This window comes from Lineus longissimus, chromosome 13 (assembly GCF_910592395.1).
Source record: "Lineus longissimus chromosome 13, tnLinLong1.2, whole genome shotgun sequence".
NCBI classification, from domain to species: domain Eukaryota; kingdom Metazoa; phylum Nemertea; class Pilidiophora; order Heteronemertea; family Lineidae; genus Lineus; species Lineus longissimus.
The window spans coordinates 6,111,410-6,135,811 of NC_088320.1; the positions used below are offsets into that span (position 1 = coordinate 6,111,410).

Consider the following 24,402-nt stretch of genomic DNA (forward strand, 5'->3'; position numbering starts at 1 on the left):
TATATTAAACATCAACTAAAGTATTGTTGTTCTTATCTTCCCATTGGACTGTTACTATGGCCTACAGTTGTTTGGTAATAAAACTAACTGTTGAACTATTGGAAGTATTGATTGCCAATTGAACTATAATGTTGAATACATACAGATGTTAATTGGAAAACCACCCATTGATCATGTTGAACTTGAAATATTTGGCCGGTATAGATGTTTGATGGAAAACTACCCATTGAACTAAAAGTAGTGCCTACAGATGTTAAGTGGAAAACTACCCATTGAACTAGAAGTAATGCCTACAGATGTTAAGTGGAAAACTACCTATTGAACTAGAAGTAATGCCAACAGATGTTAAGTGGAAAACTACCTATTGAACTAGAAGTAGTGCCGACAGTTAAGTGGTTAACTACCCATTGAACTAGAAGTAATGCCTACAGATGTTAAGTGGAAAACTACCTATTGAACTAGAAGTAGTGCCTACAGGTGTTAAGTGGAAAACTACCCATTGAACTAGAAGTAATGCCGACAGTTAAGTGGTTAACTACCCATTCAACTATAAATATTACCTTCAGATCTTTACTGCCAACTACCCATTCAACTATGTATTGCTTAAATTGGTCACTGTACCAACAGAAAACGTACATTGTACTCGGTAAACTCCCTAAAGTATATATTTTTTGCCCAGCCACTTCCCTCACCAGTGAAACTGCAGACTTGATTAAAATTTGAGTCCATAAAGTCCCTTATAGATGTTGTGTGTATGTGTTAGATTCTACAAACTTTTGCATTTTTTTTCTTCTCTTTATTTTTTTGTAGTAATAGAGTGTTGTGAAGTCTGCTTTTATTTATGTGTTTCATACAAGTGCAATCGAGAACAAATAATGCTGGTTGAATTGAAGTGCTGCCCCCTGTTCAGTTTTCCTAAAACTGACAATCTCCTGCAGCGAATTGGTGTGCCGTGCAACATCATTGAATGATTGAACACATTGAGGGATCACAAATCCCTTGGTTAACTTGAGTTAAAACTCACACTAACCCAAGTGTCAGAAGGCCAAAAAGGAAATCCTGTGATAGCCCGGTTTGATTGAACACATCGAGTGAGGCCGAATCCCTTGGTTAACTCAGAGTTAACACTAACGAAACAGACACCTCAGACCCTGGAGGAAGTCCTGTGTTAGCCTTGTTGGTAAGGCCAGCCATGAAGGGTTGTAGTGGAGGCAGCCACTCATCATCGAGAACAGATTCTTAACCAGTGCAAAATTGTTAAAAACTATGCCAAAATAATGTAACCACTCCCACCTCTCTTGACATGAAAGTCACTCATTAGCTCAGCTGACAAGCTGAGCTATTCATATGAGTAAATGGTAGAATGAATGTCCGTCTGTCTGTCTGTCTGTCTGTCTGTCTGTCCGTTAAACAGGCACGTTTCAAAACTATGGCGGATAGGCGATAGATTTTCCCTATAAGCCATTTAGACCCTTCAGGACTCCTGAATAGACCAAGTGTGGGTCCGGCAGGATTAACAGTTTGGCCACCAGGGGGCAAAAAGCCTAAATCACAAAACAATTTTTTGGCGCTTTATTCAAGCAGATAGAAGCTTGAAATAAAGTTGAAAAGGACCGCATGCATGTAGGTCTTGAAACTACTAAGAGTAGTTTTGATTGATACTACCAGTTGGCGTTACTGAGCCAAAATCTGTGTTGACCTAGTTTAAGCTTGATTTGAATTTCCCGCTCTTGTATGACTCTGAAGGTTGTGGGTTCCAATCCCACTTCGGGTCAATTTTTTTTTTTTTTTAATTTTTACTTTTTTCACTTGTAAATACATTTTCTTTACTTTTTTGAATAATTTGGTGGGCGGCCATCTTGGTTTTTTTTTTCTATTTTAAAGCCTTTGCTGTATCCAGAGTGACATGAATTTTATGGTTGGTGTACAATAAGTCTCCTTTACATGATATCACATGGGCTTTCTATTTGACCTACTTTTCAAGGTCAGCCTGGCTCAGGCACTTAGATTTGACTAATAAGTGGCATATTTGTCACCATTTAAAAGTCTTTTTACTTTGGTATGTTTGCCTAATATATTGACAAAACTGAGGTTGAAAGAGATCTATCGGGTGCTTTCCATGTTCATATATTTCAGCTGAGCGCCAGGCCCTTGGGCCTCTTGTTTTCTTTAGGGACAGATCAAGTTTTCCAGAAAGCATTGGCCCTAAGAAAAAATAATTCTACAAAAAAAAATCACTTATCTCATTGTCATTGTTTTTCCTATCAAGACTGATCCAGTCTTGGCCAGTTAAGATCCCATTTGAGAAATTTATAGTCTTCCTTCATTTATCCTACCAAAACTTAATCGTGTTGTGATTTTTCTAACCATGCATGGTCGATTTACTTGTCGTTTTGTCTCTTTGATGGCCACCTATTGACCCACTGAGTACTAATCACCTGACCAGTGCGCACACCAGACCTGCCAACGAGTTCACTTTTTGGAGTATCAATCAATACTCTTTTTGACCAAGGTTGATGAAATACGCTCATTGACGGCTGTATTTTGCATAGTAAATGCATTAGGAGTGCACTGTGGATGTTGGTAGAAGTCACCAGAATACTCCAAAATTGAGAATGTTTGAACAAAAGCTACTCAAAGTCCAGTTGAAATACTATTTGGACATTTTCTGGGCTGGCAGGTCTGACACACTCGCTTTGATTGTTGTACACCACACCACTGCACCTAATGTGGTTGATCCATTGTCTCCCGTCATGTTCCCATCATGTTCCCATCACATCCCGTTTGTAGAGCGGTTCCATTGCGACGTTTTAAGATGCAATGACGTTGCATCGCGTAATTTTTTATGATTCCCAATCGGGAGATAATTATCCGAAGCGTAAGTATCATCTTTGAGAACCAATCTGTCAAAAATAAAATAGCTGAATTGAGAGAAGTGCACCTTGTACGTCCTCACATGCCACTGTGACACTTGGCACCCACCCTTTAATCTGTCCTTGTCATCTATTGCTGTGTATTCACAAATAAACTCCAGGTACTGTTATACTTCATTTCAAGTCCTCAGAAGTGCAATTTCTTCACGTAATTTAATTGCAACACACATCAAAGGTGACTGACTGCTTTGATGTTGCTATTGCAGAATAAAATCTAATATTATTATCATGAATGAAGAAAAAGATAGTTTGAGCCTGGCAAGGTTCCAAGATCGACGTCTGTCGTGTTTTGTAGTTCTTGTTACAGGAAATAGTTGCAGAGGAATTCGTTTCTGAAGTGCAGGGAATTCCTTTTGTTAATGCCTGAATCATGTCTTGAGACAAGCACGAATCATGTCACGTGACACAGGTGAATCACGTCACGTGACACTCATGATTCATAACACGTGACACGTGGTGAAGTTTCGTTGACCATTCTCTTCTCCTCGTCTTGCAGCAATTAATAGATTCCATAGTTCGTGACGACATCCGAAATGTGATAATACTCTTAGCATATGCAAGCCCTGAACACGTCAATTCTCCGTACAGTAAACAGGATGCGCGAACCGCCCTCCACATTGCAGCCGCTTTGGGCAACTTTGTTTACGTGCAGTTACTATTATGGGTAAGTCGGGGTCATGTTCACCGTTTTGGAACAAGTTTTAGATTAAGCTTCATCATTGCTAGCATGGAATTGGAATTGAAGTCAACCCAAAGGTTGGGTAGCTTCGACAGCATACTGTCTTATTATGGGTAAGTCATGGTCATGTTCACTACTTGTTTTGAAAAAAGTTTTGAACTTAGTTTCGTTAGTGCTAGTAGGGTATTGGAGTCAAGTCAACCCAAACTAAAGGACAGTCTACCAAGGTGGTATTATTGGGCATGCCTCACCCAATCAGGTCGCATGAGATGGAAACCGCCTCTTCTACTTTGGCCTCAATCTTTTTCAGTACAATGCAGACGTAAAAGTCGTCGACCACGACGGCAGAAACGCACTCTACTACGCCAGGACATCTGAAGTGCCCGAATGCATCGAACTACTCAAAAACAGCGGCTGCCCAGAATGTCCCACGTTACCGCGGCGACGGAATTCGCAACAGCAACAACAGATGATGTACCCGCAACCGTTACAACAGAACCAGTTGCCACCTCCCCCTCCACCACCACAAGCCCCGCAACCAATCTACGTGCCACAACCGAAAGTTCCCATGCCACCAGTTGTGCCAACCTTACCATCGCAACAGGGTCAAGGACAAGGGGACGTGTTTGATAAGTTACCGGCGAGCGTTATATAAGCTCCTTCCACATTTTGAGCGTTTCGTGCGTACTTGTCTTGACCTGTTTGGCCTGCTGGTAATGCCCCTTCCCAGATTAAAATTCTGACTCACAAGTGTGAAATGGACTATGGGTCATCAAGAAATAAAAGTTGGGCGTGTCACTCATTCAAAACAGGACTTGAGCAGACGTTATCCAGGACTAATTGCAGACGTGAACCATTATCCACATTTCCTCAAAGCTGTGGCATGGGTGGGTAAATGATCGAAGAAATATTGATCATATGTGACCCATCGAAACAAAATTTCTTCAATTTTTTCCTAAATATTGTGTCAGTTGTTGAAACAGACAGCACCTCCCAAGTAATAAAATAGTGTCAACAAAAATTGGCTTGAATTACCCTCTTATCATCCCCTTACCAAAGCTTCATATACCCTCAGGCCAAAAGCTTCGTATACCCTCAGGCCAAATTGGGCTCAAGTCGATTGCAATTTTCAGCACATGTCATGGTAACTTGACCTATAACCAGCATTGCATTTTGTGTTCGAATAGTACTGACGTTTCTATTCTCGTTAACGTGGCACGAACTGATACGTCACGAGGACCATCTCATCGAGAATAAACCTGGATACGGTTTTTACGATTCATTGTTTTATATGAATGTATCTGAGATTTCTTGTATGTTTGCAGATTATAGACTTTGTATAAATGTACAAATGCGACTGGTACTAAAATATTATGACTAAGTTATGAAAAACAGCTGTTAGTAGATGATTATACTAAAAGTTAGCAGGTTTTAGAGGCCAAACGCCGTCGCCAGGCACTCTCGAGTTTCGTTCTGATCCTTGTGCTACAGAGGAACAAATTTAAAAATGCCCGTAAGGTGCTACCATCTCTTGGGGACGATGGTTGATGGACCTTCAATTGGGCTGATGATATCTTTTATGAATGTTCCAACCAAATGTCAACCATCGTTGGGGGGGGAAATTTTGTGCGGCTTTCTGACGAATTTTCCAAAATCAGTTTCAAAACCAGCTCTAAAGATGTGAAGTATTTTTTGACGAAATTGTAGATAGTAGCCTGAATCATTCAGCCATCGATACGTCGGCAACATGCATGATTGACAGTCTGGGCTAGATTTATCTTGAAGTATAGATATGTTGGAAACGATTTGTTTCAATGACACAAAAGTCTCTATGGAGACTGTATCACTTGGGCCTATAGCAAACCGACGATGGCTGAGTTATTTTGGCTATGTATATAGTGCTCTGGTGTAGTTTATGGAAAATGTGTTAATAAAAACGCCAGTCGACAGCGTATGTGCAATAATGATAAAGTTTGTGTAGAGTATGATTTTCGGGCCAAGTTTAGTTTAAACGTCAGTGTCCCTCTGTTTTGACTGGGCTTTAGAAGGCGTCGTCACAAGATGTGAGGCTTACTGTGGGACTTAATAATAGGCTTGGGATGATACTTAAAAGTTTCCTGAAATATTGGTTAGGGCCTAAATATATAGAATTCTAGATTTAAAGCAACACTGCAATATTTTATTTTATGACAAAAATGCTTTAAAAGCTTGACCTACTGTAAAACCGGAGATTTTTTTTTTTTCGCAATGTATAACTTGTATTCGAGAAGTTGAAATAATCGAATATCTTTTCGCGGCTGAAGAAAATAAGAGTGTTTACCGATCACAGTTGAACAATCTTGGCAGTCTTAAGTCATTTGAAATAAAAATTCATGGAGAAAATAATCTCATTTGTAAGTTATTGTCCTTTGCCTAATACTGGGTGTATGTTTTGTGATTATTCAATTTCTAAGGTCAGAGGTCAGTGAATATTAATGGGTGAACGATATGACTGATGACCATAGAATGGTTCGTATCATTTGTTGGACTTAAAGTGATTTTATCCGTGCATTCAGGTTTTGAATTTGTCCTCAGTCCTCAGACTGGCTTTGATGAAAATTATTGTAGTTTCACCAATCTCGGATAAAAGACGCTGAAATCGCAACGTCGCCGAACTTGGACGTCTTGACTTTCGAACAACTTGCTTGGGGAACTACTGACACACCCCACTAAAATGGACTTTGAGAAAGATTTTGCATGGTAGGATAAAAGCACTTTAATTTGCAGTGTTGTGGCTTGGCATGTTTTCATATCAAGTTTTTTTGTACAAATTTTTCATCATTTTACTTTTCAAAAGTTTCGCTTTTGATGAAGAAGTTTTCCGTCTGTGAGCGTAATAGTGTTTCGTAAAACCAGAGGCTGGTTATCTGACTGTTCAGTTGTATCTTTTACCATGGTGACAATGGTAACTCACTTTTTTATGGAAAGGGGCTTTAACGGTTTCTTATTTTCGAGGTCGAGAGACTTTATTACCAACGGGTGGCAGCAGTTGTTACTTGTCAAATGCAGTACAGAACCTTTTCTCCATGAAATCGACATAGCTGGAGATTTATTGTGTATGGACCGGTAAAACTGCAGCTGCTTTTTGTCAGTAAAGTCTTCTTCACTCAGTGTTTGAAAATTGCAAGTTAGTAGATTCTGCCTTTAGGACGGGGCCCCGTATGTGACATAAATTCCATGATCTTGTGAAGTAATGTAAAATAGCAAGAGATGCTGGAGATAATAGCAATTGTTTCCAAAACTGTTGATTTCATCAAGTTGCTTGACATGGCAAAATTCTTCTGCCATTTCTTGGAAGAGTTTGCTTTCATTTCAACAGAATTATTGTAATCTGGTTGTACATTTCATGTATTATAGCAGCATAATATTTATGAGTGAACATTTGTGCCTGTATAGGGATGCTGGACCTCTCTCGGCTCGGCCTGCAACTGGAATTGGAAAAGAAGATTCATGGGGATTTTTTTGAGGTAACTAAATCCCTCAGATTACAAACTACATGTGAAAAGTCCTGATATGTTGCGAATTTTGTTTGTCTCTAGGCAGTCCCTTCTGTTCAATGTTTTTCTAATGCCCCAAGGGAATATCACCAATTGGAACAAAAGATAAATATTGAGGCGTTAATTCATCAGAGGTGTGACTTAAATTTGTATTTTCTGACCTGCCTATACATGAACTCTTGGTAATTGTGGGCCAAAAGTCGCAGTTGATATTGAGCTCATATGCAGCTTTTGTGAGTAATCTAATGACAGCAACAAAATAATATGAAATTTTACCAGTTACCTCATGACATTGCAGCTCTGACATGCTTCTGTTCTCGAAACAATCCTAGTCAGTTGATATAAATGCATTTGAAGCCTCCAGGCTGCACAGATTTCTTTGAAAGGTGCAGCTTTTAAAGACGGGTTGACTTTATTCACACTTTCAGGATTATAAATGTTCAGCCCTACCGCAAACAATCTTGGAAAGGGAACGTGACAAAAATTCGGGTCAAAAATTACTTGATCCTAATTTTGGAGTAAAAGGTTTTTGGTTCGGGGTAGAGGATTTACTGCCAGATTTTTTGAAAAAGTACATACAGGTACAGGTCACACGAAAAAAATTCCAAATATTAACAAAAGCTGCAGACGTTTTATCAGACCAGAGTCTGGTTTGTATAGATTATTTGCACTAATGTCATCTTGTTTTGTTGCTAGGGGTAACCTGCATGCACGTTTTTCAACAAAGCTTGCCATGCATGAGGTATCCATGCATTGAGCCAGGTGAAAACGATCTGATTCGTCAGGGTCCGATTTTCTTTTTTCACCCGAGCCTGTGTCGTTCCATTTGATGGGTGAGAAAATATCAAACATTTGTGAAATTGTGTCGAACATCAAATGGTCATACCGTCTTCTCAATACTGTTAGCTCCGTTGCCATGGAAACTTGTGTTTCTTACTATAATATATGAGTTCTGGTTCAAATTTATAATGTATGAATATGGGGTTCTGAGTGTTCAGACATTTGTAAATATTTTAGAGATTTAAATGAGCCCTGTACAAAGTTCTAACGTGAATATGTGTGAAAGTATTCTATGATATTGTTATGATAGTTTCCAAAATGGCTGCTGTGTTGCCTTGGTAATATGTGATGTTGTCATGGTGATTTATAGTGTTGCCACGGTTAGTACACTGTTGCTATGGTTACATGTAAATTTATCATATGGTGATGACGAGTTTAATACACTGTTGCTATGGTTGTCATCACTGTAACCTTGGTAGCAGATGGGTTGCCATGGCAACCTTCACAATCATCACGGTGACATTCATTGACAGCCGATAGAAATATTCAAATTGCTGCAGTAATGTGGTTGATGGAGAAATATGTATATCTTGAGTATCATTATGTCCTGAACAGAATCCATTTGTGACAGATGTCAATACCGCAAAGTTTTACCCCTTTTTTAGGGGTATTTGATTGTTTTTTTGGAACAAAAGACAGTGTTGGGGTAGGTCTTCTGAACCAATGAAGGACTTAGGGCACACAGAATATGATATCAGTGCAATTTGGAAAGAACTGAATTGCTGTCAACTGTCCTCAACCTGTTGAGCAGAGACATTGAATTGGATCGAAGAGAAAAAGTGCTCTCAGCATCAATTCTGGATGGCAGCACTGTCCATCTACTCTTGTCAACGCCTTTTTTTCAAAAGTGCATTCATGTCTTGTGTGCTCTATGCCCTTCAGATATTGAAATACATTTCACCACCAAAATTTTTCAAGTCAAGTCGAGCATAGTTTTTGTAGATATTGTGTAGATTTTAGTCCTTAGGTAAACAAGTTAGTTATGTGGCCAAATCAGAATTTATTGACTAATTAAGTAAACGATAATCAAGTACTTTGTGAAATATGGTGAACTTATTAGATATGGAATATTATGAAAAATAAACACTTGCATTTTTCAGTATATAACTCTGTGTGTCTGTGTCCTTTGTGTACACACCTCTTCACCCCAGAAGAGGTATTCCATGACATCTCAACCACACTGGACAGACCTATGACATTGTCACATCCTAGAACACCCCACAGCCAAACTGGTATAGAGGTCTTCCGGGACATCTCAACCACACTGGACAGACCTATGACATTGTCACATCCTAGAACACCCCACAGCCAAACTGGTATAGAGGTCTTCCGGGACATCTCAACCACACTGGACTGACCTATGACATTGTCACATCCTAGAACACTCCACAGCCAAACTGGTATAGAGGTCTTCCAGGACATCTCAACCACACTGGACAGACCTGGGACAGTGTCACATCCCGGCACACTCTGCAGCTTGACCAGCATAAAAGTCTTTGGTGACATCACAACCACACTGGGCAGACACCTTTTAACAGACCTGGGACAGTGTTGCATCCTGGCACAGCCATCGGCCAAATGGGTACAGATGTCTTTGGTGACATCACAACCACACTGGGCAGACACCTTTTAACAGACCTGGGACAGTGTTGCATCCTGGCACACCCATCAGCCAAATGGGTACAGATGTCTTTGGTGACATCACAACCACACTGGGCAGACATCTTTTAACAGACCTGGGACAGTGTTGCATCCTGGCACAGCCATCGGCCAAACTGGTACTGGCCAGACCTGGGACACTGTCACATCCCCGCATAACCCACAGCCAAACTGGTGTAGAGGTATTTTGTGATGTCACAACCACACTGGACAGACCTGGGACACTGTCGTGTCCTGCTACACCCCACAGCCAAACTGGTGTAGAGGTCTTTGTGATGTCACAACCACACTGGACAGACCTGGGACACTGTCACATCCCGGCACAACCCACAGCCAAACTGGTGTAGAGGTCTTTAATGATGTCACAACCACACTGGACAGACCTGGGACACTGTCTCGTCCTGCTCCACCCCACAGGCAAACTGGTGTAGAGGTCTTTGGTGATGTCACAACCACACTGGACAGGCCTGGGACACTGTCGCGTCCTGCTCCACCCCACAGGCAAACTGGTGTAGAGGTCTTTGGTGATGTCACAACCACACTGGACAGGCCTGGGACACTGTCACATCCCGGCAAAACGCACAGCCCAACCGGTACAGAGGTATTTCGTGTCATCACAACCTCACTGGACAGGCCTGCTGCACCGTCAGAAGTTCCATTAAACCATAGCCTGTGAACGTCAAATAATCTTGGCCTATGAGCGAGGTTCGCTTTTTAGGAGATATAGACATTATATTATCTCTCATTGTGACATAATGTCCCATTGGAAACGGGTCAAGCTCGGAAATAAGTCAAGCAGCCAACAACGTTAGCCCTTGGTGAGTATACGCTATTTTTACTCGAGTATCTATTTAGTCAGTGAGTCACTCGTTCTCAACACAACCACACTGGATAACCTGACCTGAATTCCCAAACACATTAGATAAATTGAACGGCCAAAAGTGAAACATATTCGGACGCTTTCGCATTCCAAGCATGTCAGTTGACCTGCATGAGCCATGTCAGATAGACCCTAAGGCCAATTAAATAATAGGCCTATTATCGCAAAGCCACGGGACAGCCAAATCATCTGAGACAATATAGCTGCAGCATAAAACGGGCCAAGACAACTCGCATTGTTCACATCATAGACGACATTGTCGCACCCTACTAAGCGCAGTAATTCTTCCGCACCCTCCGGCATTCTTGACGGCGTCACCCCGTCAGTATTTTGTGGGGCCACTTCCCCTTTAACACGTCAATGTCTGCAGCAGGTGCCCTGACGTCACACACTGCAGGTGCCCTAACGTCACACATGCCGCAGGTACCCCGACGGCAGACAACAGTGCAAAATGAATTGTTGTGAGCCTGTATGACGTTACGTCACATCGCGCTGCAGTGCAGCGAGGAAATTGCCAATCAAGCAACACGACGTTTGAAATCTGAATATTTCTAAAGATGAAGTCTTTATGATGCCTCGTAACTATCTTCACACCCTCAGAGGATATCGAGAGCGTCAGTATTGCGAATCTAAAGGTAATGGAGGTATGAACATTATGGTGACAAGGTCCGGGCTGACCATCAAGACGGTACCAAAGAAAATTGGTCGTTCCCAAAGCAGTGAGCTTATTCCTTGCGACAGCCCACCTCTGATAGGGTGTCCGGACATTCAATGGTCTAAACCAGCAAAAAGTGGCTGCTCGTGGGGAAATCTGTCGATCACCACCCGCCGTGACCTAATCTTGAAAGGTTCCGATGTTGATTTTTGTGGAGGTGCAAGATCAGTGGGTGCGACTGTGAATGTGGACACTGGCGATAGACTGCCCCCTTTTATCCTTGACGATAGCGATATGTCAAAAGATGGTGTTGACACGGACTCCGCCAGATCAGAGCACGCTAACGCAATTCGTTTGAAAACTGCAAACGTGCCTGCACCTCGGCCTCCAGCTGAAGACTTCAGCTTTTGCTGTTCTGGGTCACAACCTGCGTATGAAAGGTGTGTCCTTGACGGACTTGAGGATTTTGTGCTTTTCAACTTTTGTCCCCCGCTTGGAGAGTGGTCTCAGGAATTCATTCAAATGTGCACTGGCATGGAGGACTGTCTAGAGAAACAATGTGATGGAGAGTGTCTTAAGAAAGAACGGGCTGATTGTGACTTTGGTGTAAAGACCGAGACATCGGAATTTTCTTCGAGAAAAATGTACGAGGGTTCGGATTCTGCTGAGAATGTGAGAGAGAACAAAAGGAAGTCAACGACGACCCAGTCATCGAAGAAGCGACTGAGGAGCGAATCTGAAGCCACATGTCGAGGAGACTGGGAAAGAAAACTGGACAGCAGCACTGCTCAAAACGTTCAGAGCAAAACTAGCAAAGGGAAAATTTACAGCAGCAAAACTCAGGACAATAGCACAATTCTGGAAAAGCAGAGTGAAACAACAAAATTACCTCAAATTTCTAACAATCCGTCTATAATTCTTGGACTACAGAAAGCGACGTCTTGGGTCCTGACCCAAGATATTAAACCTGTCCCCCTCTCTCCAGTGATCCGCAGGGGGCACAAGGCCGATGAACGACAAGATGCGAATCTAACTCTTGCCGAAATCTTGTCCCACAGTCCGAGGAGTTGCGTCCGACTCGGTAGTCCGATTGTACCGAAGTTGTTATCTCCCATGTCGCCAGCGCGGTCCTCGGCGTCTTCTCAGCCACCAATGTCCCCAGCTAGGTCCTGGGCGTCCTCGCACGACTCAGACGATTCGCAACTCAAAATGGAAATAATTTCTTCCCTGGTTAATTCCGATGGCAAGCAGATGTACAAGTGTCAAGAATGCGACAAACTCTTCGTGTCCTATTCCGCTATAAAGGCACATCTCTTGACGCATGACTCGAAGACAAACTTGTGCGCGGAATGCGGCCGGTCGTTCACGAGGAACTGGCTGCTCCAGGGACATATGCGCACCCACACAGGCGAGCGCCCTTATCTCTGCCCGTACCCAGGATGCGGGAAATCTTTCGCGGACAAATCGAACAGAAGATCTCACCTTCTAATCCACACCATCAAGAGTAAGGACTTCGTGTGCAGCGTCTGCAAGCGCGCCTTTGCCCAGAAGCGCTACTTGCACAAGCACCAGCTGGAGGTCTGCTTTCACGTGGCGAAATAGGACGACATCCAGCAACTCTGCCTTCATGGCAAAATAGCACAATTAAGAGACAATCGATTTTGATTGTATCGGCAGCATCGAATGGCTTAGCTAGCCTTAGATAGTGTGTGTGTCTCCAGTGTGTCTCCAGTCAGTCTCGAGAGGTGCCGTGTCGGAGAGAAGACTCTGGGCAAGCCTTATTTTTGTGACGTCTACCAACGTATATATAACTCAACTATATCACATGGTCATGTATCACACTTCATTTATTTCAAAAAATAAAAATTGACAAAATGTTTGACACGAGTGTATTGCCTTATATGCCGCAAAATGCACGGATTATAGGTACTAACATATATTAATCCCGGGTACTAGGCAAGAATTGTATATCATACAGTAACAAGATTTCCGAGGCGGCAATGACTGTAAAATTGGCAAGGGGCCGTCACGACCTTGCGGAGTTGCATGGCCACTGCGTTGCAGCCCTTACTTTTGAATGACAGGATGGCTCCTGGCCGTGTTATTAGCAGTGTTACTTAAATACTTTCTTATATCTTAAGTACATAATTGTGTGTAAAATATTGATGGCTGAAAGTAAATACAAATAAACTGTCGTGTCTCCCTGAAAGTGGTGCCTACTAGTTTATCTTTCCACCACCAGGGGTGCCAGGTTATCATTTCCGAGTGTATCCTAAGCAGAGACAGACGAAAATGTTTCTTGTCTCCTTGATGATGTTCATTTCGAAGATGCACAGAATGTATTTCATGAGAATGTTGGGATTGATTATTGCACCAGTCTGTACTAATATAAATAATGCAGGCTTTTTTTACTCCTACGTCGTTTGAAATATCGAGAGTAGGTGGAGTATATTGAAAATCACTGGTGCCAGGATGGTAATAATGACGTGATTCACCGAACATTTTCATGCAAATACGGTTAATTTTCGCTGGTGTAGCCCTCTCTGCAAAAAATTCCGCTCGCGAAAATGAATACAGTACATGTATATACATGTACAACGAAAAAGATGTTATTTCATTGAAAAACAACGTTCAGATTAAGTTTTCAGACGACCAATGAGGAATGTAGTCGCTGCTGGGAGCCGTAACCCTGGCGATCCGTTGAAGTATTTATAGAACAGTTTAGTGAGGACAGCAAGGGCGTTATCAATGTCGGCGATGAGGGATCCTCCTCTGACGTCACAACGACTAACACTGTATCCTTCGCGCAGCATCCGCAAACAGTCCGCGAACATATGACGACTTGAATGATGGCAATCACCAAACCAACCAGTCCGACTAAGGCACCGAATACATCAATGATGCCGATGGGGCCATCCGCCTCCAAGATGTCCATTTCTGGGGTGAAATCAAACCAGAGACTTGCGCACGAGATACATAGGTATAGGAAATCAACGAACGCACTGAAAACGGACATGACAAGGCAAGCGACGATGATTGAAGTCCTCTCAGTCCGAGTTGAATATATGGCCAAACTGCCTCCTATCACGAGAAAACCTCCAGCGACGAACCCACAACTGAACACATACGTGATCAAACCGTCTTGAACACCCCATGCAGCGCCCCCTAGTACCACTGCAATGGTCCCCAGGCAGACTTGAAAGATCCCACAACATTTTTGTGCTGTCGCGGCGAAGTTGGACCGCCCCGGCACCTCGAGGGAGTTTACTGTTCCCGAATGTCCGACCGTTGTGACGTTCGTTTGCAGGGAGGTGACCGGCACAGGTAGTAATGGAGACGAGGACAGGCCCCTTATGCTCTGGAATATAAGAAGAAAGGGTTTTTTTTAACACATTATAGGCCACGGGAAGGGAGGAGAGTTCCGCCCAGATAGATTAATCCCATCGCAAATCGCTATTTGTGTATCTGCATGAAGCATTTCAAATCTTCATTCTTAGGACTGGTCGGTGCAGACTTGAAGCCCACCTCAAGAGGATGAACATGTCCGAGTCCGGAAGGTGCCAGTGCAACACATCTGATCAGACACCAAAAGGTGAGATTGACGTTAGTAAGTTGTGGGTGTAAGGGTTAAATTAGCGCAGCTTCGATTTAGAATATCTCCTCCAAACCCTGCACTCGACGGGTTAAACGTATTCCACAATAACTATGAAATAACGTGAAACAAGAACTATATATCGTATCAAAAGCGGTTGTTCGCCGCTGGTACATCTGGTATATATATGCATATATTTCTTAAATCTATTCTTGATATTGTAGGGGCTAATCAAAAGAAAATGTGTGAGATATTTTCAGTGACACTTAACGACTATCTATTTATACCAACCTGGGTGTAAACGCGAGTCATGACGAAATTATGGTTCCAGAATCGGACGCGTACAAAGATGAAGTTGTCCTCTACCTGGAAATGTCACAAATCAACGACTTCCCCAAATTATCTATAAGACTTGAACTTTATAGTTCCCAAGCAAAACTGTTGATTGGCAGTGTCTTATGAAACATGTCATACGGACTAGGACATGGAACTGATTTCTCATGACGCACTAGCTATACAAATAAATTATCGGGTTTTCCGAAGTATTACATTAAATCAGGAAGTTACAATAAAGAAATGTGCTCCTTTTTAATGATATATCGGCCTACGCAGTCGGGTTCTTTTGTCGACCCACGTGAACAGTTCGTGAGACGAAGAAGGAAGTTTATGGACTTGAAAATATCGACATGAGTGGCGGGGCATGGAGACCTATATTTTATTAAATAGTAACTCCGTTGAGAATTGAAATTGAGAAAATGGAACTCGAATTTGAAAGATTCTAACTGGGTAGAGGGAACTTTAATATAATGCAAATACTCAATATATACTCTATAAAAAGCTGAGTGTCGGCGTGATGGTCACGTTTCCTAAATTCTTTTCCCAGGACCACGATATTCGGCATGAGTCATGCCCTATATATAGGGCATATCTGCCGGATCAGGCCACATGTATGTGGCCTGATCCGGTGTAATGTTTTTGAGTGTTTCTGTTTTTGAGTGTTTCCCCTCATTGTTTGGGAACGCTCAAAAATAGATTGACAAGTTTTTCTGTGTATCCCCCCTATTGAAAAGTCGTGGTCTCTCTATAGCTGCCTATTGTTTGGAAACACTGACACATGGGGAGCAACCACAGATGTTACACCGGCATGCAGATAAGACATCGGAAAACCAACTCCGAAAAGTTTCTTTAGGGCGAATGAAGACTAGGTCTATCTGGTGATTGAAATGCTTTTTCTGGTGGTAAATAACACGCTTTCCCTGGTGATATCAGAGCTAACAAGCTCTATAGTGTCACCACGACCCTCTTTTAGGCTACCCTCTTTTTCGTGCCCTCAAATCATGAAATAAGAGAACATTATTCATGTTATTGTGGTTTTTATTCATACTGGAGAAAGACCATATCCATGTACCCTAAAAACACGTGGTTCATTGTCGTTTTAGAACTCTCTGCTGTCGGTAACGCCCGTTCTCGGCCTTGCGTTTTTCCCGCAGTCTTTGTGCTAAGACTGGTCAAAGGCCTAACATATTTGAATCTCCTACCTTCCAACTTTCCTAGGCCCTTGCTTGCTGAATGTGGAGGCTCCTTCTTAGCCTCACTTTGAGTTTTCAGGAAAGAAAATGTCGGATGGTAGACGTGGACTTCTCTCCCGAAATTTTGATATTATGCCTTTATTCTGGTAAGAAAATACATGAAATTCACTTTTTTCGATAGAGTGTACACGCGGGCTCAATCTGGCTGACTCTTGTTGACAATTTATTCATATATCTATACATTTCAGTGTCGCTCGAGTGGACGTCTGGAACCCGGTGTGGAACTGTGTAGAAAGTTTTCTGTGCATGCAGCCCATTCCGGTGTGGAAGTATAAAGGTTTCGCTAGTCTTACGAGACGAGAAGGAACGTATGAAGTATGTAATTGTAATTTATTGACGTCTTTTAAAAGATTCCTTCTATGAAATCAACGACTGTGGTACTGCCCCATAAATGAATTAGCGCAGGACTTGGTGGCACCACAGTCCTTCGTACTTCGTCTTTCCTATGGCTTGCGAAACCTGCCTAATGTCTATCAGCCGGCACGGATGAAATGAGTTACCCCTCTCCACTGAGTTATAACCTAAGTTCTGTACATGTACATTTCTAACTTCATTTTCCAGGTGAAATCGTTGGAGCCAGTTGAATACATGGAGTGAACCAGCCCAGCAGTGACTGAAGTCTAAAAGGAAGTTGATCTGCTAATGGGTTTGTGGACAGGACCAGAGAAACGAACCGATTTCCTCAGGATTTCTATGGACGTGCAAGTATAGCTTCTTTTGGCGACTTGAAAACAAGCAAAACCCTTATTCACTGCCATACTACTGTTGTGTTGAATTACAAGTAATCACAGTTATATTTTGTTGTTTGTCTTGTCTAACTATTGACCATAGGTATCACCAACTTAGTCTTATAGCAATTAGAACCCCATCAAAATGAATTTAATGCCCATTTCAAGTTTGGGAGTCCTCTCGAGACTTTAAAACATGTTTGTTTCTTTCTTTTAAGCATCTAAAGAAGTCGTCCAGTTCCTCCATCCATAGATTCTACACAGCATCCTCGAAGTCCTGCCCTCTTCATCTTCGCTTTCTTACGAATCTTATTTCTTCTGTATTTGAATGATCATCATGAATAAAGTAATTATAAATCACTTGTGTCTTTCAATAAACTTTCGGGGGGAGGGGTTAGTCATGTCGTCAGGACACCAATTACATGACAACCGCCTCAACACTCTCTTTATCATCAAAAAGTTACGGAGCAAATTCCACGCACAGCTTGTGCAAGAGCGATCCATCAGGAAGAACAAAGAGTGGATCTAACAATATTCTTTATTTGCCTCATTAACATCGGCTACAATAAAAGATGGTGTTCAATACATCAGGCTTGATAATGTCATCATTAACAATATATAGTATGTGGTGTGCTATTTGATGAGAAATGAACAAGACTGTTGACCATTCAAACATGGTCCTTGCAAAAAACGAAACGCATCCTGAGATCAGGCCTGCCCCGTACTCCTGTACGTCGTAAACGAACATTTGAAATATCGAGACGAGTATATTGAAGACATCTGGTGCCAACTCCATCACAGTCTTCCATTACTGATGAATCATCTCGCTGAAATGAGAGGGAAATATCGTTAGAAGTATCGTTATGAGAAGGGAAATATCGTTAGTCCTCCGGAGACACATATGGATGAAGAGAGAAATGCTTGGGGAGTATTGCTGGAGAGGTAAAGGACCGAAGCCTATAGCCATAATCATAAACCATAAAAAAAAGTTTGGATGTAGTTTAGTACAAAAGGGTATTTTTGAGTGTCAAATACCGGACAGAACAGGCATGCACTTTTTGAACATATTTGTCAAAGAAAGGATGAGTTCCCTATCCAAAGGCAAAGGCCATATTCTTGTTGATGAACAAATTCTTGTCTCCAGGTAAACATTCAATCTGATGTACAGTGCCTGATATGGACACAAGGTCCTGGCCTGGTCAATTCAATTTCCAACAGGCCTTGTGTTCCGGCCATGAAGAGAAATCGACCATGCCAAGCAATGTACATTTATTACACTTCCACCTGGAACTAAGAATTCGTTTGTCAACAAGAATTTGGCCTAAACTGGGGATTTAAAACATGACTGTCATACGTAGGTCTAAACTACAGTGGAACCTCTCTATCAAGGACACCCTCGGGACTGACAAGTGCTGTCCTTAATAGAGAGGTGTCCTGATTAGAGAGGTCAAAATGAATGTAAATGAACTATTTGGGACCGAAACTAGTGTCCTTAATAGAGAGGGTGTCCTTAGTAGAGAGGTGTCCGCTAAGGGAGGTTCTACTGTAATATTTTTAGAAGAATACGAGGAAAATGAATTTTGATACCACGAAGTTCGTATATCTGCAGGCCTCGGTCAGAGCACGAGGTACAAATCTGAACACAACAAAGCTCTAAATCAGACCAAAAAAGGATACTTACAGGAAAATGTTCCTCCCTACATGTTTGCCGACTCCTACAGTTACCATTCGCCTCGATTTATATGATTTTGGCAAAGGATTACCGAGATTTAATCAGATTAAATTGGCACCAAACTCATTTTACCAGCTTGACCTGCTGCTTCTGGCCGCCAGACAAGGCTTAGGAAGTGACGTGTACCGCATTATTGGTGACGTGTACTATTGCAATCCCAGAAGGCCTTAGGCCCCGATGAAAGGGCGGGATAATTCGAATGCAAAAGGCTCCCTTCTGGTTCTAGGCCTCTGTCGGTCTCCTTTGTCGCTATTCTTCGGCTGTGGACATTCTGTTGTCTGATTCAGTTGTATTCCTCTGAAAGAAAAAGAATCAAACGTTGAATATGTGTATAAAAAAGTGCAAAACAAGCCACATTCTTGACCGTGGCCGTCGAAGCCCGGGAGAAAAACAGGGGGTCCGGGCTTCTATGGCCACAATCAACAATCCTGGGTACTCAAGCGCCCGCGCAACAGCGGACACAAGGCACTCCATCACAATGATTAGTTGTCACAACAGAAGTCGGTAGTGCAGACATCAAGTATAGGGGCGCAAGTGCCTTACATATGTTGCGATTTTTTTTCAACAGTTTCATGGTTTGACCCAAATCAGAATTCAATCAACAACTTCATCATTCAACATCAGAATGAGTTCTTTTCAAAAATTCTGTATTTCAATGGGTACTTTCAATTTTATAGTGCATTTACTTTCTCAAGATTGCAACCGGATTATATTTAATTATGAGAAAAGTGGAAATTTTCATAGTAAGTGATATTCAATGTACCCCAGGCCTGGAATTACCAGGCCTCGAATTACAAATGTCAAAAAACCGTCAACAGAGAGCAAAATCGCCAAGGGGATATTCCTACTGAATAAAATTCCCGTGATACTTAAAAAACAACATATTCCTACCTCAATCCCCGATATCTTTAGTGTGTAATCCATCAAGAAAGTTGAAGAATATCGTGTTCTCAGTATTGACAGTCTCGGACAATGCTCGAACCCACAACGCATTGATTGTGGATTGGTAGGGAAGTGTGGTTAGAGCAAGACTAGCACATTTAGGACATGGAATATAGCTGGCAGCACATGTTGATTCTAATACTGTAAAATCGGTAAGGAAACGTCGTGACTTTCGCCCAACACACCCTGTCCATATTAGATACAAGTGCCTTCAGGAAGGATTACCACCTCGTTTCAAGAGACGAGTGTATAGACGAGTGTCTTCAGGAAGGATTCCCAACTTCAAGGAGACACGAGAATCTCCTTTAAGAATTCCCATTCGTGGAAGGCCCTCAGAAGACGCAAAGTTTCGTGGACGGGTGTGTGATTATGATTTCAACAGCTAGAAAGTCGCACGCTCCTGATCGATTTTGCAGTAACAGACGAACAGTCACCTCCGACGAACGGTGCTGCCCCAAGGTATAAATTTGCTGCAAATATGGATGACATTATTCATTAGAATGTCGTCTCCGATATGAATGTCGTCTCCGATATGGCACCCTTCAGTGAAAAAAACTCTTTCCTAGCCCGGTGTATTGTCAGATGATACACCGGCCTTCGCACTTCGTCTAAGATTAGGCCTATAAGCATTTCTTTATTTGAAAGACTCTGGTATTAGTAAAACCGGGCCATTTTACTGACGATCTTTTTTGGCGGGAACAATTTTTGCAGTCGCTTCCACGTGGCCGGGCTGGGTTTTTGTTGAAATCAAGTAAATATCTGGCAGAAAAATGAACCAAACGGCACATCATTGATGTCTTTAGAAAGGGAACTTCATCAGCAATCCAGTCAAATAGATGATGCTAAACCGGTAATCTTTCTTGTGTGGCCTAACTCTCATCTTGACCCGCAATATTTTGAAATCGCTAAATCACTCCCCCAGCTGTGGAGCTCGATAGTGGTGACGCAAACGCGCATGAGAGTCAGGATGCCTAACTCTCTGCCCATCGTTTGAGTAGAGGTTTATTTTGAAACAACCTGTAAAAATTGCCGGTAGTCGCACTCATACCTTCTTTCATCTGTGTATGCGTGTATGCTTGACGATCAATAGTCAACATGCTTGAGACTACAAATATTCCAAAATGGCGAAGCAGGTTGACATTACTCAGCTTTCTCTCCAGCAATTAAACCAATTATCTCAACAATTAGATCAGGTAATTAAAAACATTGTCGTGAAGGACAATCTTATAGTCTTATAGCACTATTTGAAACTGACGGCACTGATGTAAATCAGTCAGAAGTGTGAGAAAAATGGCATAGATTTTCGTTGAACATTTTATTTTTTCTAACGTGCATGCAGTGCACATGATGATGTATGGTGGGCCCACCACATTCACTGCAGTAGAAAGGAATTGCAATTTGCATTAATTTCCACTTAGCTCTGCAGTAACACCCTCAGAAGAAATGCCTCTGAAGGTTGGTAAGCTTGTTATATACTAGGTTGAACACAGATTGCATTATTTGTTAGCCAATAATTCAATATAATGACGGTCAGTGAATGTGGTTCAAAATCTCAACTGCCGGGTTGCTCTCCAAGTCCAACCCTGCATTATAGTACAGATCAGTACAACAAACCTTCATGCAGAAGCCTTCAGCTTTGAAGTCGAGAAAGTATACATTTGATATGATAAAAGACAGTCTTGGAGATTAATGTCAAAATAACAAAGGCACACATTTTTTAGCTTACATGATGATGTCATTTTATCTACAGTTGTATTTCTATAATTTTCCAGGAGATCAGTTTCTACTCTAATTCTTTAAATACCCTGAAGATGGCACAACAGAAGTTCTCTGAGTCTCAGGAGTGTCTGGGCAAGCTGGATGCCAAGAGCAAAGATAAAGAAATACTGGTGCCTCTGACCAGTTCAGTATCCTTTCAAATTTACTTCCTACATTTCCGATAGTTGTCTTCATAAGTAAGTGTCACAGTCCTTTTGGGACTTTCCAACAAGCAAATCTGTTCTTAAGATGAGAATTTTTAATGATTGGTTTAGATGAATCATATCAAACCCAAATCAACATTTGTGCATGTGTGAAGGAAGTGACATGTTTTCACTATTTTTGACAGTAGGAGTATATTGTAAAACTGCTTCACTTCCATGAGATTTGAATGTTTCTCCTTAATTCTGAACCAGATGTATGTTCCTGGAACACTCAGTGATATTGACAACGTGCTGATAGATGTAGGAACTGGATATTACGTAGAAAAGGTAAGTATTTTCTGTAGTATTTGGGAGAGATTAAGTATGTGTTGGGGGCCTACATTGGATATCCATTGTATATCCAAGTAAAAATACTGTTCAGGTATTCATTCCTAAAGATTGGTTAATCAGCAAATAACTTTGCCGCTCCATCAAGAAATGGTCCAGTTGGTCTAATTCGTTGGGCAGTGCCAAGGTGGTGACTTCCGATTCAGATCAGATATGCACATCATAGTCAACGTGAGAAAAGAAAGCAGCTCCTAATGCATTTCTAGACGAGCCAAACAGAAAAAAATTTCTTCAAACCTGATGCTTCTTCAAACCTGAAACACAAGCATTAAGACAAGGCCAATTCCTTCAAGTTTTCCCAAACAGGTTGCTTTGACGACTAATCTCAATCCAATTTTCTTTCAGGAAGTGGAAGGCGCCAAGGCCTACTTCAAAAGGAAAGTCGACTTCTTGACAGGTGAAATAGAAAAATTAAAAGAGCCGCTGCAGAACAAATATCAAATGAAACAAAGTGAGTTTTTCAGATGAGAAATTATACGACGTGGCAGATGCATGTGTCAGTGTCCAGTATCAAACACGCAGTGTTTGGATTGTGACTTGTATGAGTCTCTTTTTAAACCACTCTAATCAATCAGTCAATCAAACTAGATTTCAATAGCCCCTGAATTAAAGGAAAACCTGATCTCTCAAGTGCTTTACACAACAGAACAGTCCGTGAAGGTTTATGAGGAGTGTAGGAAAACCTTATCTCTCGGGCATTTACACACCAAAACACTCCTAGGGGTGTTCTAAAAATGTCTCTGGAATTAGCCAGCTGGATGGAAGAAGGTAGCTGGTTCCATAGAAGTGATGATGCTAGACCGTGCCACCCCTCATCGTGTTTGCAAATATTGGTTTTATCGCAAATGTCTTATTGCATTTTCAGGTGTGACGGAGGTACTACAGATGAAGGTACAAGCTCAGATGATGGCCCAGCAGCAGACCGCAGGAAAATCATCATAGCCGCCTCATCGGAAAAGATTAGGGGAGATATCACGCTCGTGGAACATTGTGTGGTGCATCCATGAGAGAGGGGGACATTTGCTTACCGGCTGATTAAAAAACTGTGTTGAATACTATAACATCACTATGCCATTACAATTCAATTTGTCTACACAATAGAAGAAAGGTTCTGCACCAAAACCCGATTGGTTACAGTATGTTGCTTAGGTGTATGTTTTGACCGCTCGTTCATGAACTGAGTGAAAAGCATTCCACGAAGATGACGTCACTGCAGCTGCTGCCCTCTATTTCCCCATCGCTGAATTACAGGCAATGTCGGACAAACATGCGGTTTCGTAATGGATTCAGGCTTTCTAACTAGGGCAGTTAGATTCAATCTGGCACATGTCCCGAGTGTTGGAAATACTACATAATTGTTCTGAATATTTCTCTCTCTGACTCTACATGTATGGTATCATTCATGCTAAAAACAATGCAGGGTCAAAGATAATTGACTTTGAAATAAGCTCAAATGCGTAGAAATAAGTGTCGATGTCCGACTGTCACGTCACTAAAACGTCATCAATATCTTATGCAAATGACCTTGTGAACTAGTAACTTCGCGGAATGCTATTGGCAGTGCAGCTTGGCACAATACAGGAATGCTCCAGTGGTAAAAAATTCTCTTTTGTTTCTCTGTCATTGCAGTTCATTTAGCAGTACATGTGCATATACATGCTAACTGATCTAGGAAACAACACTCAATACTGTCTGTAGGTAAATGTACCACCAAGGTGCACTTGTACTGGTATATTGCTGGGCTTCTCATCTTGAAACCCCTTAGATTATGAGGATTGTGTTGCAAAAAATTGAACGAGCATTTTGGATTGAAGCATGAACACCTCATGCTGTCCAATTTCAAGGAATTGTGCGTGTTTGTGAACAGTTAGTTCTATCATTTTTGTGTGGCAAAGAAATGGCTTTTTTCAAGAATTTTGTTTGGGATAAATAAAATACCAGAAAGTTATCTAATTTTTCTGTGTTTGTTTATCCAATAGACGTTGTCCACAGTATGGTACAACCGTCAAAATATTGTGTGCATGAGGTAACGCCCATCAAGGCATTGTCTGAAGGACGGAACAAACCTCAAAACATTGTCCTTAGTACGGAAAAGCCATGAAGACACTGTCCACAGTACGAGCAAACCATCACAACACCGTCAGTCGCAGGAAAATCAAAACATTGACCCAAGTATGAAAAAGCCATGAAGACACTGTCCACAGCACGGAACAACCATCACAACACTATCAGTAGCAGGAAAAATCGTCAAAACATTGTCCCAAGTATGAAAAAGCCATGAAGACACTGTCCACAGCACGGAACAATCATCTACAGTATAGCACAAAA

The 24,402-nt window shown here is 41.8% G+C and overlaps 2 protein-coding genes and 1 long non-coding RNA gene across 32 annotated transcripts in view; 2 read left to right on the forward strand and 1 right to left on the reverse strand.

Annotated features, from left to right (window-relative positions):
* LOC135497971 (arf-GAP with GTPase, ANK repeat and PH domain-containing protein 1-like) overlaps positions 1-9,095 on the forward strand; it is an 81,111-nt gene extending 72,016 nt beyond the window's left edge. For all 30 annotated transcript variants that reach the window (XM_064788041.1, XM_064788045.1, XM_064788046.1 and 27 more), the window contains 2 exons: positions 3,430-3,597; positions 3,923-9,095. In XM_064788041.1, coding sequence (XP_064644111.1) covers positions 3,430-3,597; positions 3,923-4,267 — 513 coding nt within the window. In that variant the 3' untranslated portion in view covers positions 4,268-9,095. The remainder of the gene's footprint in view (positions 1-3,429; positions 3,598-3,922) is intronic.
* A 3,916-nt stretch (positions 9,096-13,011) lies between these two features.
* LOC135497957 (uncharacterized) lies at positions 13,012-15,237 on the reverse strand. Its single transcript, XR_010448976.1, has 2 exons — positions 15,066-15,237; positions 13,012-14,540 (listed from the first exon to the last, which is right to left on the reverse strand). It is a non-coding gene; the product is annotated as an uncharacterized LOC135497957 (long non-coding RNA).
* A 5,642-nt stretch (positions 15,238-20,879) lies between these two features.
* On the forward strand, positions 20,880-24,022 carry LOC135497920 (prefoldin subunit 5-like). Its single transcript, XM_064787945.1, has 5 exons — positions 20,880-20,958; positions 21,538-21,672; positions 21,940-22,014; positions 22,420-22,525; positions 22,940-24,022. Exons 1-5 carry the CDS (start codon positions 20,887-20,889, stop codon positions 23,014-23,016), a joined length of 465 nt encoding a protein of 154 aa, XP_064644015.1. The 5' UTR covers positions 20,880-20,886; the 3' UTR covers positions 23,017-24,022.
* The last annotated feature ends 380 nt before the right edge of the window (positions 24,023-24,402 follow it).

Coding starts and splice junctions, on each gene's coding strand:
- LOC135497920 (XM_064787945.1), top strand. CDS start 20,887: ATGGCGAAGCAGGTTGACATTACTCAGCTTTCTCTCCAGCAATTAAAC. Junction 22,015..22,419: donor CTGGATATTACGTAGAAAAG/GTAAGTATTTTC, acceptor ATTTTCTTTCAG/GAAGTGGAAGGCGCCAAGGC. Junction 22,526..22,939: donor CAAATATCAAATGAAACAAA/GTGAGTTTTTCA, acceptor TTGCATTTTCAG/GTGTGACGGAGGTACTACAG.